Below are 17,886 nucleotides of genomic sequence, written 5' to 3'. Positions count from 1 at the left end.
TCACGTCCCTGAGATCATGACCTGAGCCGAAACCAAGAGTCAGACGCTCAACCGCCTGAGCCACCCAGATGCCCCTAAACCACGTATTTAGATACTGTCTAGACATGCCATAGGTAATGCCTTGGGATTCCCTTTTAGCCTTGTTTGTTGTTGATACCACGATACACTGTCTCTGTAAGATAAGGCATATCCAAGCTGACTTCAGTTCCTTAAAGAGGAAATTCACTTTTTAGAAATAATTCAGAGAGAAAGTTCTGCTCTCGCTGAAATTGGTAATGCCAGTGTCTCCAGCCTCCTCTGCCAGTCACAGGCTTGTTAATAGCTGAACGGTGCCTACACCTGTCGTAACGTTCCTGTAGGGAGAAATCAGTCCTTTTCAAAATTAAGTGACGCGTAGAAGAGAGCTAATACTCCCTATGCAGCAGTGGGCTTTTGTTTGTGTTTCTCTGTGTCACTGATTTTGTATCCCTTTCAGATTACAGGCATCTGCTCACCACAAAGCTTTAGCCAGAGACCAGGCAAACGAGGGCAAAGATTCTGCTGAACAAGGTGAACCTGACTCCTCCACTCTAAGCTTAGCGGAGAAGTTGGCCTTGTTTAACAAATTGTCCCAGCCGGTCTCAAAAGCTATTTCTACCCGAAACAGAATAGACATGAGACAGAGGAGAATGAATGCTCGCTATCAAACTCAGCCGGTCACGCTTGGAGAAGTGGAACAGGTGGGTAGCTGTGATCGAATCCCGGTCTGTGGGTGGGTATGTTCTTAAAATATAGGACCACTGTGTGGGCTTCTAGATAGAATGAAGGTGGTAAACTGTGTTACCTGTCGGGAATTTGGTAATAACTTCTTTCCTAAGAAAGATAGTCATGCCAAGTACCTTTTTCTTTTCTCGTTTTCGTAATTTGCTTGCTGAGATCATCTGGAATGAGTCCTTTATGGAGAGTAATATGGGATGCACAATCTGCTTTTCACCCAGATGATTTTGATTGATGAGATGCATGATATAAAATACGTCTTCCTGCGACGTGCAGTGAAACTGCACCGAACGTACTAGTTCATTCTATGTCAATCCGTAAACCGGGATTCATGTAGATAGTATTTTTGAATCAGCTTTTTGCACTTCAACTGTGTCCTCCCAGGTGCAAAGTGGAAAGCTTATTCCTTTCTCACCTACTGTTAACACATCTGTGTCCACCATGGCATCTACGGTCACACCGATGTACGCAGGGGATCTTCGGACAAAGCCATCTGTGGACGACATGAGTGCCACCGACTATAAGTTTCCTTCTTCCATAGAAAATTCAGATTCTCCGATTAGAAGCATTCTGAAGTCCCAAGCCTGGCAGCCTTCAGCAGAGAGTAGTGCGAGCAGAGGAATGTTGAGAGAGTTTGGAGAGACAGAAAGCAAGAGAGTCTTGGCAGGTGGCAATGGTAGTAAAAAGTATGGGTCCTTTGAGGAAGCAGAGCCATCCTGCCCCACCTTTAACAGAGTCCGGGAAGGAGACAGCCGTAAGGGACCCAAATACGCGGTTCCGAGAAAGGGCAGCCTGGAAATAGCTCCTCCTCCCATCGCCCACTTTGGGGATGAACTGAAGGAATTCTCCATGGGAAAAAGCATCACACAGGGGAGCCCGGACTTGAAGGACAGGCAGCCCTTTGAAGAGAAGGTTGACGTAGAGAATGTCCCAAGGAGGAAGTTTTCGCTAAGAGGTAGGTTACTGCTTCGAAAGTTTTAGAAACCACCTGGATTTCTGGTGTCTGCGTGATTGCTTGTGTGTGTCTGTGATTATTTTTGATTAAAGTAGGAGGACAGTTTACAACTCGTATCGGTTACAAATCACGAGTGAATCCTACTTTTCCCCTTGAATCTGATCTGTTCAGAGGGTTAATCAATTTTTCAACAGTAGAAATACTTGGAGCTCTCTCATACATCCTGACGAGGATTCTTGATGACTTTGGGCACATTAATTCACATAAGAGTCTCGTGACCTGCTAGCCCTGTTGGCCCCTCTTATGAGCTGGTGACCCCACAGGGCTGGGTAAGCACAGGGCATGAGGACGTGAACCCAGGACTGTGGAGTTCCAGACTCCTTCCACGGTCCTGATATGCAGACGAGTAAGCTGTACTGCTTGGGGCTTTCGTTGTCTTTCTGCATTGACAGAAAACGATAGCGTGTAAGTGACCGTGGTGGTTTCAGCGTGTGATTACGGCCATTTGAAATGTGAAAAGGATGGTTTGGGAGGAGGAGAAATGCTCTGTAGTGTGTAGTTAAAGCTGTGTCTTGCACATAGGAAAAGACGAGTTGTCACAAAACTCTCTGCTGTGCAGTAAGCTCCCGGGCAGATTGCTTTCCTCCCAGAGGATAGCGTGCTACAGATTTGCATGAATCCGTGTGGATTGGGTAACCCCCCTGCGCCCCCGGATTGCACTCCGCGTGCACGGCCGCTGGGGGTGAATAGCTGGAGGAATGTCTGCCTGGAGGAGGGAGTGCTGACGTGGCTCCTCTCCTTCCCAGCGGCAGAGTTCGGGGAGCCCACTTCTGAGCAGACGGGCACCGCTACCGGGAAGACTGTGGCCCAGACCGCAGCCCCCGTGTCCTGGAGGCAGCAAGAGCCTGCAGAACCCGGGCAGGAGAAGTACTCCAGGAATCCGTGTGCCATGTTCGCTGCCGGAGAGATCAAAGTGCCCGCGGTGGAGGGCATCCTCGATTCAGCCGGCAAAACCATGTCCATTAAAGAAAGGTAACACGATTGAGTGACTGCGAAGGAATTCTGTTGGGGATGGAGCTTACAGGCTGCTCGTAGCAAAAGCCCCAAGTCATGGGCAGAGATGACATCGTGAGCCCGGACACATAGGGGGTGGTGACGCTGGAGGAGTGCCAGTTTCCGACTCAGATGCAGACTAGTGCTTGCTTCAGTTGTTTGGGGTTCCGTTTTCTTTTTTTCCAATGAAATTCTTTGACTGTCTCGTGATGGGAGCAGAGATCTTGGCTCTTTCCCCGTCAGACACATGGCTTCAAGTTGAATGCACGCACGGCTTTGTGACTGTTTGTAAAGTATATGTAAACGGAAGGAAGATAAACCCATATTTGGGGCAGACATCTTTGGGATTAGAATCTAAGTGTTGTTTATCCTACAGAAAGGGAAACGGAGGATTCTTCTGAACTGGGCTTAGACATTTTATATCCGATAATAGCTATGAAAGATGACATTGGAGTATCAAGTAACACTGTAACCTCATTTCATTCAAAAAACTAATGGAGGATTGAAAGGGTATGTTTAAGTGGGACAGATACAAGGAAACGGAGCTAAATATTTCAGATTGTATTTTCCTTGTTAACCTCTAGCCCCTGTGGAATTAAGCAGCGAAAGATGTCATAGCGATAAAAAGACTGGCTGCAGAAAGATCTCGTACTTTTCCAGGGTAACCAGCACAACCGTGTCCACCATCCAGTCTGCCCACCCGGACCCTTCCTTAGCACCTCTCGCCACTCAGAAGCTCTCTTGCTCTGCCAGGCAGCGGCCACTCTGATTTTTCTGGATACGTTTTGCACTGTCTGAGAGTATATATCAAACCACTATCAAAATTCTTCATTCTGTTTTTCAAGCCAGGTTTTTTGAGCATGATTCATAAAAGGTTAGATAGATGGAGCCTTTCTCAACCCACAAATTAATAAGATTGTTAAATCTTACTTACTTTTGTCTTCACTTGTTCAAAATTCACGGTAGATGAGACTGCCGGGCCGGGCCTTAGATGAAGGGGCTGATGTTACCCCATCAGCTAAATGAGAGTGAGGTCTTGAATCAGAGAAGCTGTCTGGCCTGTGCTGGCATGAATTCCTCCTCCACCGAAACCTGGCCCAGAGAGAGTTTTGATTCCAAAGATCCTACTCCTGATAATTGGCTGGATGAGATGGAAGAGACATCATTTAAGGGAATTAATGACAAATGTCACTTACACATAAGTTCAGGTGTTTTATACATCAGAAAATATTCCTGGGGTAAAATTCCAGTGCAAAATACCAGTATGCCCCCTTCTTTCACGGGCTCGTAAAGGAGATTCCCCATCTTGGGGTATAATCTGTCTGTTAGGACTTAGGACTTCTGAGGAAGAAGGTTTGTGTCTATCCACTATGCAGTAACTCTTAATTTACCTGCCTGTTTTTAGTAAATTTGAGTTTATCTGTATCTTTCGGAAAGCATTTTTAATTCTACTTGTGGAGTTCTCATTTTAAAAAAAAATGAAATGCCATAAGGCACAGCAGCTTAACCCCGGCCTCACGGAGGTCTGAGGAGTTCAGGGGTGGCCGTAGGGTTGCTGTGACCTGCCTGGACGCGGGTTTGAAATCTACTGTTGCGTACAGACACCTTGTGGCCGGTGGGAGACAGAACTTCTCATGCTCTCCAGGAGACTCCTGACCCCAATCTGTTGAGAACCATGATAGGAAGGAATACTTCAGCTATTGAGTTTTTTAAAATATATGTTTAAAAAAGGTTGAGGGGGGTGCGTGGGTGGCTCAGTCGTTAAGCGTCTGCCTTCGGCTCAGGTAGTGATCCCAGCGTTCTGGGATCGAGCCCCACATCAGGCTCCTCCGCTATGAGCCTGCTTCTTCCTCTCCCACTCCCCCTGCTTGTGTTCCCTTTCTCGCTGGCTGTCCCTCTCTCTGTCAAATAAACAAATAAAACCTTAAAAAAAAAAAAAAAAAGGTTGAGGGGGCACTTTCTTAGACACATATTTTTTTAAAATCACAGACGGACTGTAAAGATTCACGGTTTTGATTTTTCAGTAAAATACAAATAAAAGTACCATCAAGATAAGGGGGAAAGGTCACTGGCAATGTATTTTCTAAGAGAAGTGTCTCTCATCGTTTATTCGCAGCTATGCTCGTCATAGGTAATGCTAATAGAAAATATATCGCTGGTGATCTTCCCATCTTACGGTCCATCTATGATTGTTTTTCCTGAGGTGGGGCTCCGATCCCTCCCTTCTGTTCTGAAAGAACGAATGGAGCTTACCCTATTTAAAATAAGAACGCTCTTCATCTATTATCTGGGCTTTCCCTTTTCTTTTGCGAGGTGACATATAATATGGAACTTTTATTTTTTTTATTTTTTAAAAGAATTTATTTATTTGAGAGAGAATGAGTGAGAGAAGGAGCAGGGTGGAGGAAGAAGCAGACTCCCTGACCTGCAGGGAGCCCAACACGGGGCTTGATCCCAGGACTCCAGGATCATGACCTGAGCTGAATACAGATGCTTAACCAACTGAGCCACCCAGGCGCCCCATAACATAGAACTTTCAAACCTTATTTTAACTTCTTCTGCCTGCCCCATTTTACCAAAGGAGGGGTTTGGTTCCAAGGGCCACTAAGGCCCATGGGGGCAATGGGACCGACCCCAGGTGCTGGTCTCCAACTTCCCCTTGGTAGCTGGGGTGGGACTGCCGCACGCTCACACCGGTCTGTTAGCAGCTCGCCTGTGTTCCAACTAGGAAACTGAGCCGAAGGCAGAAAGGCTAGCAAGACGACGGTCGTAGAAAGATTCGCCCTCCTCCTGCATGAATATTCTCAACTCACGTGTTCTTTGCGTGGCTTATTTCCAATTCCACATTCACATCAGACTCAGTAAGAGGTAGAGTCTGAACTTGGCAGATTTCCTTCATCATTTCTAGAAAGCTGCAGTTCTGGCTTCCTCAGTCTCACACATGTTCCTCTTTTCTGCCCCAGAGGTGGGCATGTCGAGTCCTCCGTTCTGAGGGCTCCGGGGGTCATCTCCCGCCCTTGGGATGTCTCACAGACCACGTCACTTAGTGCTGAAGGCAGCCCTTACAGGGAGGCAGTGCTGTCCCCGTTTTGTACTTGATACCTGGGACTTAGACGTGTGTAACACCTAAGAAATTACAGGAAATCTTCAGTATGCTGCTCTTTTAGGGTAGGCTGGAGGTTCAAGGAAACGTACGTAAAGGCTCCTTTTCTTTCTTCAGCTTTTCTGACACCCAGAATGTCACGTTGGAACCATAACTGGCACAACACTCGGGCTACCATCGGCCTTCCCCACTGGATTAGTAAAAATCAGCTGTTTCATACCTGCCTAAATGATTTGGGTTTAAATTGCCCCTGTTTGGGTACTTCTTTGAAAAATATTGTAAGTCGAATAAATTGTGTGTTCTTGAGGGGTAAGACCTTTGGAACCTCTTTAAAAGGATACTAGGCTATTAGAAGTCTTATCCAGTTACTAAACATCTGCGTCTATGCTGTCGTATTCAAGAGAAGGTTCCTAAAGAAGGCAACAAAGCCATCCTCTCACTGGGAAACTGGTGGAGTGCGAGGGCTTAGTTGAGCTCCCAGGACGGTGAAGAACCCGCCCCGTGGCCCTCGCCAGCCTGTAGCGGTCTGCTCCGCAGAGGCCCGCTCTGGCCCCTCTGGCCTCTGCATGCCCCTCCACCCACTCTTCGCCTGTTCCCCACCTGCCAGAGCCTGTGTCCCTGCTTCCCCCACGGGGACTGGAGGCTCTTGCTCAGGATTTCAGCCACCAGAGGGCCTCCAGATTTACCTAAGAATTAGGGCTAGCGGAGTCTTTCTTCTCTGATCTTTGATGTGTCCTCATTTAGAAGACACACAAGCTCGCTCCTGGGGCCTGCGAACGAGCCAAGACCGAGATCTGATAGGAGTACTCATCAGTGCTGGTCCGTCCTATCTGAAATCGGTGTGGTGCCGGTGTGGTGCCGGTGATTCTCGGAAACACAGGGGCATTTTTAAAGGGGGAAGGAAAAAAAAGAACATACTTAAGATTAGGGGCACGTGGTTCGCCTGTCCCACATTTGACCCAGCCCTGACCGTGAGCCAGCAGAACCCGTTCTAAGCAGGCCGGCCTCTTAGACCAGGCTGAACACAGCCGAGTCAGGCCAGCGTTCCCCGCTTAAAGTGTGGGCCCTGGCGAGAGAGGCAGACGCTTCCCCGGGCGGCCTTGGAAGCACCCAGCGCGGTGGCCCCGGGCCAGGCCTTGGGGTTAAGAGGCTAACCCAGTGCTGCTCCCTGGGTTCCCCGCCTCAGTTAAGCAGATGCCCAGGCTCTCAACATCGCAGCCCTGCAAAGAGCTGTATTTGGACTTGGCGGATGTCAAAAGCGCCGACAGTTGTGTGAATTGCCTAGGCAGGAATTTATGTCGTGTGTGGGAGCAGACGTTTTGCTCCTCGGCCCCCACCAGCGCACAGCGGTCTCCTTGACTCAGGAGGGTCATGGGATCGCAGGAGGAGAGAATGTGTTGGAAAGGCCTCCTGCCCTCCCCGGCTCGTCGAACACCAAGTAGGAAATCTGAAGGGACAGGAATAAGACATGTACGTTTCGGCGTGTGTCGTTTCTCAGTTAGCCGTCATTTGTACTCCGGAAGCTAGGGCAGGGTCCCAGTTCTCTGTGGGCTAAGCTGAACCACCCATTCTTCCGTGGTATTCTGCTTACCCTGTAGTCTCTGCAAGTGCCTGACGACAACCCTGCCAGCACATCCAAAAGCAAGATTTGAGGTTTTTGGAGTGGAGGAATTCTTTGAAGGCCATCCCAGGGGGAAAAAACAACATTGTAAGGAAGCCAGAAGACTATGCAGTTTCTAAAACATTCGGACACAGTGTGTCTGGTCAGCTAACACACTGATGTAGAGAGACAAGCCTCGCTCTGGGAGGCAGGGGAGCCCTGCCCGGGGACCGCATCTCCCTGCCGCCCTGACACGCAGTGTGACTTTGGTCAGAGAAATCCTTGGCCTGCGTGTGCACTCATGCCTCCTCTGTCACATCAAGAACAGTCTCCAGTTTCCACGAGACCAGTGGAGCATGAGGTGGACTATAAAGTCGTTGTAGATTCCACAGTTCGTTTTTTGTTGTTTTTTTTTAAAGATTTTATTTATTTATCTGACAGAGAGAGAGACAGCCAGCGAGAGAGGGAACACAAGCAGGGGGAGTGGGAGAGGAAGAAGCAGGCTCATAGCGGAGGAGCCTGATGTGGGGCTCGATCCCATAACGCTGGGATCACGCCCTGAGCCGAAGGCAGACACTTGATGACCGCGCCACCCAGGCACCCCCGCAGTTCGTTTTTTTCTAAGTCAGGTTTACGTTCCTCAGAGCAGCCACCAAAGAAACGATATGGTTATTTGGGTTATGTTTTCATTGTTCCGGACACCCTGGAGCTTTGTTTTGAGAACGTCCTCAAAGACTGTAGCAGAGGATTTCCCATAAGCCCAACTCATGAGGACGAATTTGACTTTTTAGATTCTCTCAGCTCACTTGGGATCAAATCTGGTTAAAAAGGTAGCTGGCCAATGAAGACCTGGTCTGTGTCAAAGGTGAAGTAAGAGACAGAAGCTGGCTCTGAGACCAGTTTGCAAGGAGAATATCAGGGAGATGACGTCTCTTCTCCCAAGATGGTGCTTTGGAAGTACTTCTTCATTTGGGTGTAAACGTACTGGCATGCTCACTTTTTTAAAGTCTCATTTATAGATACTTTGAAAGCTCCTATGCAAATACTAATTATTTTTTCACTATTTGATTTTATTTGGTTATTTTTTCTTATTCAAATAAAACAGACTCATTCAGAATAATTAGAGAAAAGAGAAATCATTATGTAGTCCGATGAAAACACCTGAAGGCACTGAGAATTTGTTGTCAAGTACATGGACTAGCCCCGGTAGCATGCAGAGTACTGTCAAACATCACAGGCTGTAGGATGTAGAACGACATGGAACCTTTAGCCAAATGGGGCCTGTCTTAGGACTGACTGAAATGGCCAACGTGGGTTTTTTCCCTCCACCACCAAGCATGTCCCTGACACCAGCTGGGAGTCCTACAATTCAACTCAATTCTGACACTGTCGACTTGGAGATGGCATCAGACCCCACAGGCTAAGGGCTCCAGACTGTAAGAATGTCCCCTAACACACACACACACACACACACACACACACACACACACACACCCTTCAGATGCCAGAAGCAGGTTCAGGTTGTCTCCTGGACTTTCACCCTGTCAGTTATGGACTGGAGACTCCAAGGACCCGCTCCTTGGGTTTGCTTTACTGGGGCATCCTCCAGAACTCAAATGCTTTGCTTACTAGATCTCAAGCTTATTATAAAGGATGTAACACAGGAACAACGAGATGGAAGACATGGATAGAGTAAGGTATGGAGAAAGGGTCTGAAGCTTCCATGCTCTCTGAGCCCCATCCTTTTGGGTATTTATGGAGACCTCATTACATAGGCATGCTTGATTAGATCCTTGGCCATTGGTGATTGATTCAACCGCCAGCCACTCTGTCCTCTCCAGAAGTCAGGGGATGGGACTGAAAGTCTCGCCCCTCTAATCACATACCACACAGTTGGTTCTCCTGGCAACCTGTCCCTACCCTTAAGTGCCTCCCCAAAGTCACCTGATTAATATAAAGACACCTCTGCCATTCTCATCACTTAGGAAATTCCAAGGGTTTTAGCAGTTCTAGGCCAGGAAAAGTGATGAAAGCCTAGTATATACTTCTTATTATAAATCACCATATCACAGACTGAGAAGGTGGCACTGTATCCGTTTTATAGAGTGGTCAAGCGAGCTCTTATCTGCTGTCACATAGCGGAAAGGAAGGAAAGGAAAAGGAAGAGAAGGGGATAGGTCCAGGGTTTGAAGCTCTAGCCCCTTTGGGGGAGTTCTTTCCTTCGTTGCTTACTTTCCATTATTTGACTGAATGAATAGACAAGTTAAGGTAGATTATGTATAAATTTGTAGATGGAAATAGATTCTTGTTTAAGCACTGCAAAGTTTGGTTTTTTATTTGCTTAGAAAAACTTTCATTAGCGGAGTCAGGAAAATTAGTAGAAGAGACCTAAGAGACCATGGAGTCCAGTTCCCAGTATGACCATCAAGGAAAGGATGCCAGGCTACTGGACCAGAGTTCACGGCCAAGCTAGAGCTGATGTGCCGCTTTACGGTGTACCGTTCACGGACATGCGCTAAGATGTTTAAAAGACCCAGCCAGGCAGGCTCGGCAGAGAGGACAGGAGTTCTAATCCCTTTTTCCCCCCAGTCTTTACATTGTTTGAGAAGCAGCTCAAATGAGTTTAATGAGCACTCTTTTTTTTTCCTTTTATCTTTCCCGTGTTTGTCCAACTTCAGTGCCTGAGACCGCTTCATTCGTCATAGGAGAGCGAGCCTGAGCAGCTCACGAAAACAGCCTTTCACAGGCTGGGGCATCCAGGCGGCTTGGTATCTAGTCACATCAGAGTTGAACCAAAGTAGGTTAGGTAAAAATCTCAATTAATTAGATTCTTTTTTTGTATGTGGCTTTCCCCAGGAGGAAAGTTGGAGTAATCATTTTAAAATCGGGTTTGTAGAGAATAGTTTCTGTGTTAAGATAGATTGGAGAGCCCAAGTGCATTTGGAGGAAAAGAACGGGGCTTAGAGTATAGAGAGATGAAAATCTTAAACATCTTCTTTTGCCTTTTTTTTTGAAAGCTGTGATACTAAGTGACTGTCCATTTTTTATAGCTTTAAGTTTTTAAACCCATTTCTGCTAAATTTTCTGCCAAGGAGTACTCTCCACCCAGCTGTAGTCATTAAGTGTTATTTCATGGAGTGACCAGAAGGGGTCATTAGGAGACATTTTTCTCTGGGGATGGTTTACCCTTATCTCCTTGTTCTCAGCCCAAGGGCAAGGAAGAAACAGAGCTACTCCCCTGGTGGAATGATGATGCATCTTTACCTGGCAAGTCAGATTTCAGCTTTGCGTTGCAATCAACATTAAAATTTGGGGGAGGGGGCATCTTAGAAAAGGGGATGCTTATGTTAATTTTCCAGACATGACTTTCTTCAGAATAAATGAAACTCAGAAAGATTAAAATTAGGTAGCTGTGGTCATGTTTTGGCCAAAGACTAACTTACACAGACTACGCTTCTGTTACAAGGAGGAGTTTGGTGCTGAACCTCTTTTGGTTGGCCTGTTTCCTCCCCAGATTAGCGCTGTTGAAGAAGAGTGGTGAAGAAGATTGGAAGAACAGACTTATCAGAAAGCAGGAGTATGGCAAGGCATCTGTCAGCAGCAGCCTGCACATACAAGAAGCAGAACAATCCCTCAAGAAGAAGGTAATGTTTTCCGTGTTAGGAAAAAGCATTCAACTAACATCACGCTTGGAAGTGCATCAGACAGGCAAGCATGCCCTGACTAATGCCCACGCTGTCTTGCCCTGGGTACACACTGCACAATGGTCTCACAGCAGCCGAAACTGATCAAAAGGCAAAGTCTTGAGATGTTCTCACAGTGTTAACAGTGCTGCGTAGGTAATGCATCAAGCAAGCAAGTTCCTACGTTTTGAAGTGTGTACTTCGGTTTAAAACCTTCCAAAATGAAATCTGACACTGCAGTGTTATTATTATAGGGAAAATCTTTAATTGACCACAAGCAGTTTATAAGATGCATATAAAATGTGGACTTGAATGTCCTCTGCTGAGATTTAAAACCGAAACATACGAAACAAGGACATGGGTGTGGTCAGTGAGTACTTATTTTCGTGATTGTGAGTGTGTTTTACAATGAGCAGGTGTGCCTGTTGTTGACAATGGAGAGCAAAATATGTTGCAAATTGAAATAAAATTAAGTAATACATTGTTATCGATACTGGCAAGCTGTTTCATCAGCAAAAGTACGGATGAGTTGTTAAATTACTAAGGTAATGATGACCCACTTTGGACCAGTCAGTGCACACTCTCAAAGCTGTTGGTGAGTTTCCTGTGGCTTGGCCCTATGCTTGCTAATGCATGTGCTGGCTGGGGACAGAGTGGCCACCTGTCACACATCCACTGGCCAACTTCTAGGGTCAAAAGTCTTCAAACAGAAATGAAAAAAAATAAAAAAAACCCAGCAGTTCCACCAGGATGATCATGTGGACCCCTTTGAGTTCTAGAACAGCTTTCCATCTGTGGAAGAGAGGGATTGTGAAGGTGGCCTTTGTGTATTCAGAAACCTCCGTGAAAGGGGGGTGCCCGTGTAGGATGCTAAGGCGGGAATTCTGATCCTATTTGATACGGTACTTGTGTGTCCTCTTAGGTTAAATTGGGACAACAATTTGAAATTTCTTTTTTGAGACATATAGGATATTAAAGATAATGACTGAAGACATTTAATTTCAGCCATTTGTAAAGTTCTCCAATCCAGCTGCATATTTAAAAGCATGTGTGCAAAATCTGGATTTCAAGAATGACATCTTGAAGTGGAAAAAAAACAACCCAGGTCCCTCAATGTATCCCTGTTGCCCACACACTTTATTTAAAAGGGTCTCGAAATCATCGGTTGAACAATAACTTTAACACTCACCTCTTGTTGGTCATTTTGGAAGATGCAAAGAAGCCATATGGCCAGGTGAAAATTTAGACACAGCCGTCATGCACAGAGCCAGCTAGGTTCCTCGGAAACAGTGAATGGAATACATGCCTTACCCCTTAGGAGACAGGGGGCTCATTTGAGCAGTGAGTAGAGGATGAGATCTGAACTGCCTTCTGCTTGACTAAGGTTTTCAGAAGGCAGGAGGGATAAGGTGGTTACTGTAGTTGTCTGTGGCGGGGAGCACAGCCCACGGAAGCGCCGGGGCTCTAAGCATGCCTGCGGCCTGAGTGTGCAGACCTGTCTCTGGGCTCCTGGATGCTGCAGATGCCGCAGCCATCATGAACTCACTCTTCCTCCTCCTCCTCCTTAGTGACCTAGTTCAGGACGGCCTGAGACAGTAAGCTCTTTGAAGTTAAAATAAGCCGATCTATTTTGGGCTTTTGTAGCAGACATTGGGAAATCTCAAGTTCTGTTGAGGTCAAGTGGTTTTCACATGGCCCCTGATAAGCCCGTGGCTTCTTTTCTTCCCAAGGGCTGCCAGTATATTTCAGTCACACCTTTGCTGGGCTCAGATCTGAGGTGCCTTCAACCTAATCTGTCTTCAGAAGGTCCCCCGACAGCCAAGGAGTGCTTGAGAGACGCCGCCGCTGCTTGCTGGGTGTCTGCAAGCTGCCCCAGAGAAAGAAGGACATTCATGCCATGTGGTGCATGCAGATGGAATCTTGCTACATGGGCTGGATCTAGACTTGCTGATGGAGAGCTCTGCTAAGGGGAGCAAGCTCTGGAACCTTCCATCTTTTCCACCAAGAGAAGACGAGAGCTGGTTATACAGTCAGGGCATCACTTCCGGCAGCGTTAGTGAATTCATCAAAGGCACATAACTGTGGTAGCCAAACATTTTCCAGCTTGCCCTCCCAGCTTTTGTGTGGTGTAAGCACAGCCCCATGAGTTGCAGCCTGGGGGAATGCAGAGGAGGCAGGAAATAGAGACAGGACTGTACATAAATCACGTCCGTCGCCCCTGTGAATATCCTCGCTGTCCAATAAAAATAGAATGTGAGCGGCATAAGTAATTTTAGATTGTCTGGTGGCCACATTAAAAACAAATGTTAGAGGATGCCCTGAAAAATCTGTAAGGGTCTCGTTTCCATCAAAGACTTTGTCCCCAAACAGAACACATGTGTGGCTCTCTAACCGGCATCTCGTTCCGGATCCTCCCTGGGAAGAAAGTACCTCCTGACTCATGAATAGATTTGGGGAACTAAGTTAGAGCCTCCCTTTCCCTGCAAAAAGACTAGTCGTGTCTCAGAGAATACCTCCCTTAACAGCAGTTCCCTGCTTTCCAAATTGATTCCCCCCAATCGATTTGGAGCTTCAGAGTGCAAATCATTGATGTGGCAACTCTCTCATTTCCCATAACAACCAGTCTGGGTTCTTTCTCCCTCCCTTCCTCTCCCCTTGCCACTCTTCTCTTCTCTCTTCTTTCTCCTGTTCTCGGTTTAGTCCAGGGCAGGGCCAACCTGACTTCAGCATTTTTGCTTTCGTAGCATACCTAATTAGTTCTGAAGATGGGAAGGCCATGTGGTTTGTAGATTTGGCCGGGTGCACACTGTCTGGAATGTGTACACGATCTGCACACCGTCCCCTCCAGGCCAACTCATTCCATCCAAAGAGAGAGAGCGAGAAAAATGAAGCAAAGTTTTCAAAGCGGGAGTCTCTCTGTTACAACTCAATTGCATTTATGCATTTGTACCAGGGAATTATTTTACATTTCAACCTCGTTTTGGCCTGTTTGACATCAAGGCATGTCATGACTCCCATACAGTTTAAGATAATCTTCCAGTATGTTAGACTTTTTCCAGGAAATAGGATCCCTTTATGGAGTTTGCCATTACAACCCAGCTCTCTGTCTGAGTCACAGATGTGGATTTGATATCCAGCTGTGCTCAGGAGTATCAGCTCAGTGAATCAGACTGAGCTCGGTGATGTCCCAGAGCGTGTTTTTGAAAATTCAGCGAAGGTAAATCTGCCACATTCACGTTCTAATTGCTGACATTGACATTTCCAAATCCCAATCAGGAGAAAGGAGTCCATTCTAAGAGTTGGGGAGGAGGGAGAGAAAGGCTGATGGTATGACCTCCAAATCAAAGATTATATCCCACTGATGGCGTTTTTTGCTACCGGACCGTGTGAGCATGCGCATGCATCTAATTGAACCCCGGGCACAAAATCCTTGAAAATGACTGTGACACCCTAACCCAACCCTACTCTTGCAGCACTCTGCAATGTTTCCTATTTGTTTTAACCTGTAGGAAGAAGGAGGATTTGCAGATGATAGTGCCATTTCTAATCTGCTTTGGGTAAGCCTGACTCTAACATAGGTGTCCTCTGGGTTATAGCCACGATTCGACCTCGCCACGTGTAATTCTCATCACTGGTGGTTCTCTTTTAAGCCCTCGCTGTTTGGTTTCTTACCCCCAGGCAAGATGCCATCTCTCTCCAGGGAAGAGAGCTATCCTGTTTCTTTAATTTTTGTTTTTGATCATATAATGGCAAACTTTAAAGACTTTAAGAGATGTTATGTTAAATGCTGAAACTGTCGATGAATGTCACGGTTCCCCTCTCTGTAACTGAATATCATAGAAATTGCGGTAATCTGGTCATTAACTCATGTAGTTACTGCACAGAATGGACTCGGGTTTATTTCCTGTGCTCGTGTGGATTTCTGTCAGCCCTCTAAGAAAACAAACAAATAGGACTCTCTTGAAAAGAGAGCTGAAATTGCAATGAGTAAATTAACATCCTGGTGGAGAAATCTTGGTTTTGTCTCTACCCCTCCCCTGCCCAGCTCTGATCAACCTTCTCTTTTCACCTCTAATCCTCTTGCTTTGCTCTGTAGGAACCTGTATACGCTTCTACTTATTCTCCTGCTATTCCTGCTGCCCATAAACACCTGTCTTTTGTATCTATTAATCAGGTGAGGAAAAGCCTACACATTTTAAGCCTCATTGCAATTTCTGAGCAGTAGGGAATGACTTGTTTCATTTGGGGAAGTAACTCCTTTGCTGCATTTCAGTGCGTGTGTGCGTGTGTGTCAGCGTGTGTGTGGTCAGCTCTTTATATATTTAGAGTCAGTCCCACAGGTTATCACTTCCATGGGACAGACTTTTAGGTAGACTTGATGGCATTCATTCACCTTGTCATCGTGAAGCTGGTTTAAGAGGAAGATTTCCCCTTTTAATGTCCGAGCTTTATGTCCTAAGGTAAGTCAGGAGCCCACGGGACACACCAGAGTGTTCTGCTCGAGCTCAGAGGCAGTGCTGTCTTGCTTAAAGGACGATGTGGTGGAGGCAGTTGGGTGTAGACGGGCCAGAGAGGAAGATACAGCGAGGAAGCAGCTCTTGGGACAGGAGCTGGGATGCAGTGATGTCCTGAGATGAGAAACCACAGACCCCTGCCCCTTCCGCTCCATCTGAACTCTACTTCCTCTGACCCCCACCCCAGAAAGGAGACCTGGCTTGGGCGGGGTTCTGTTGGTGCATAACACGTGATCTTTGTTAAAGCTCCAAATACCAGTGATTGGGTCTGATTCCCCTTGGAATGTCCCTGGGGTCAAAATAGCTGTGAGAAGTGCCTGCGTCCGCTTTGTCATGAATCCCAGATTCTAGCCTCCCTCCGTCTGAGGGAACTTAACCTAGTCATTTCCCTCTGAGGGTCTCTGTCTGCTCCTCAGAACTGGGACTTTCTTACCTCTAAGGTGTCCTCTAACTGAAGATGTCATGACTCTACTGTTCCTTTAGGGCGAGTGGTGACAAAACAGTTCTTTGAGGAAGAGGCACTGAGACTTCATTTCAGATATGAAATTGACAGAGTGCTGTCAGAGCGAGGTGTCTGCTGGGCCCTCCTACTTCATCTTCTGTCTCCACGGTGGAACCCCCCCTAAGGCAGCCTCTTCCTCACTCTCCGGTTGTCCTCTGCAGTTAGGAATGCTGGCCTTTGGGAGCCCAGCCCCACACAGACAGCAGCGTCCACCCCGAAAAACAGTCTGAAATCTGGAGCAAACTCCTGGTCTGTCATCGACGGGGGGGATTGTTTCTTCTAAATAAGTCATATTACACTTGAAAAGATACATTATTGAACCCTTTAAATATGAATTACATTTATTATATATATATATGCACATGTATATATACTTTTTAAAATAAACTTTATTTTTTTAAAGGAGTTTTAGGTTCACAGCAAAATTGAGCCAGAAGCATAGAGATTATCTGTATACCTTCTGCTCCCCTCACCCCCCCCACACACACACATAGCCTTTCCCACTATCAGCATCCCACACCAGAGAGGTACATTTGTCCAATTTGTTGAACCTGCGTTGACATGGCATTAGTGCCCAATGTCCATAATTTACATTTGGGTTCAGTCTTGATGCACATTCTCCGGATTTTAACAAACGTATGACGACATGTATCCGTCATTATAGTATCATACAGACTAGTTTCACTCCCTAAAATCCCTCTGTGCCGTATCTATTTATACCTCCCTCCCTCGAATCCTTGGCAGTCTCTTTCCTCTCTCCATGGGTTTGTCTTTTCCAGAAGGTCATTTAATTGGGATCATACAGCATGGAGCCTTTACAGATCAGCTCCTTTCACTGTGTCATAAGCATTTCCGGTTTCTCCATGTCTTCGTGGCTCGATAGCTTCTTTTCTTTTCTTTTCTTTTTTCTTTTCTTTTCTTTTCTTTTTTCTTTTTTCTTTTTTCTTTTTTTTTTTAGTGCTGAACAATATTCTCTCTGTTTAGAGCAGAGTTTGTTTGTTTTAAAAATATGGAACACTTCCTGAATTTGCATGTCATTCTCGTGCAAGGGGCCACGCTGATCTCCTCCGTATCATTCCCATTTTAGTATAAGAGCTGCCAAAGGAAGCACATACCGGTCCATTTATCCATTCCCTTACTGAAGGGCATCTTGGTTGCTTCCAAGTTTGGGCCATTATAAGTAAAGTCGCTATAAATATCCACACGCAGGTTTTTGTGTAGACATTTTCAACCCACGTGGGTGTCAAGTAGCACAGTTGCTGACTCGTGTGTTAAGAGGATGTTTAGTTTTGTAAGAAACTGCCAAACCGTCTTGCAGAGTGGCTGCACCAAAGTCTGCGTTCCCACCAGCAAAAATCAGAGTGCCTGTAGCTGCACATCCTCACGGCCTTTGGTGTTGTGAGTGTTCTGGATTTTGGCACACTTGTCATGGGTGTGTAGTGGTATCTCGCTGTGGTCCGAATTTGCGGGTCTCTGCTGCCATATGACGTGGAGCACCTGCCCGTGTGCTTGGTCGTCACACATACGTCTTCTTTGGTGAGATGTCTGTTTGGATCTTGGCCCATTTTTCAATTGGTTGTTTTCTTATTGTTGCGTTTTAAGAGATCTTTGTGTATTTTGGATCACATTTCTCTGTCCGACGTGTCTTTTGCAAATATTTTCTCTCAGTCTGTGGCTTGTCTTCTCATTCTCTTGACAGTGCTTTCAGAGAGCAAAGGCT

The 17,886-nt window shown here is 46.3% G+C and overlaps 1 protein-coding gene and 1 non-coding gene across 18 annotated transcripts in view; one reads left to right on the top strand and one right to left on the bottom strand.

Annotated features, from left to right (window-relative positions):
* The window catches only part of SVIL (supervillin), a 232,382-nt gene that overhangs the window by 173,730 nt on the left and 40,766 nt on the right, over nt 1-17,886 (top strand). For 8 of the 17 annotated variants that reach the window (XM_057304687.1, XM_057304682.1, XM_057304679.1 and 5 more), the window contains 4 exons: nt 476-719; nt 1,141-1,711; nt 2,518-2,743; nt 10,982-11,111. In XM_057304687.1, coding sequence (XP_057160670.1) covers nt 476-719; nt 1,141-1,711; nt 2,518-2,743; nt 10,982-11,111 — 1,171 coding nt within the window. Of the gene's footprint in view, nt 1-475; nt 720-1,140; nt 1,712-2,517; nt 2,744-10,981; nt 11,112-14,659; nt 14,708-15,246; nt 15,325-17,886 lie in introns of all 17 variants that reach the window. The other 9 variants (XM_057304683.1, XM_057304684.1, XM_057304688.1 and 6 more) reach the window with 2 other exon arrangements.
* Nucleotides 17,170-17,277, bottom strand: LOC113244278 (U6 spliceosomal RNA). The gene has a single exon (XR_003312350.1). It is a non-coding gene; the product is annotated as a U6 spliceosomal RNA (small nuclear RNA).

Source organism: Ursus arctos, unplaced genomic scaffold, assembly GCF_023065955.2.
Source record: "Ursus arctos isolate Adak ecotype North America unplaced genomic scaffold, UrsArc2.0 scaffold_30, whole genome shotgun sequence".
Taxonomy (NCBI): Eukaryota; Metazoa; Chordata; class Mammalia; order Carnivora; family Ursidae; genus Ursus; species Ursus arctos.
This window is presented reverse-complemented; position numbering and strand designations above follow the sequence as displayed.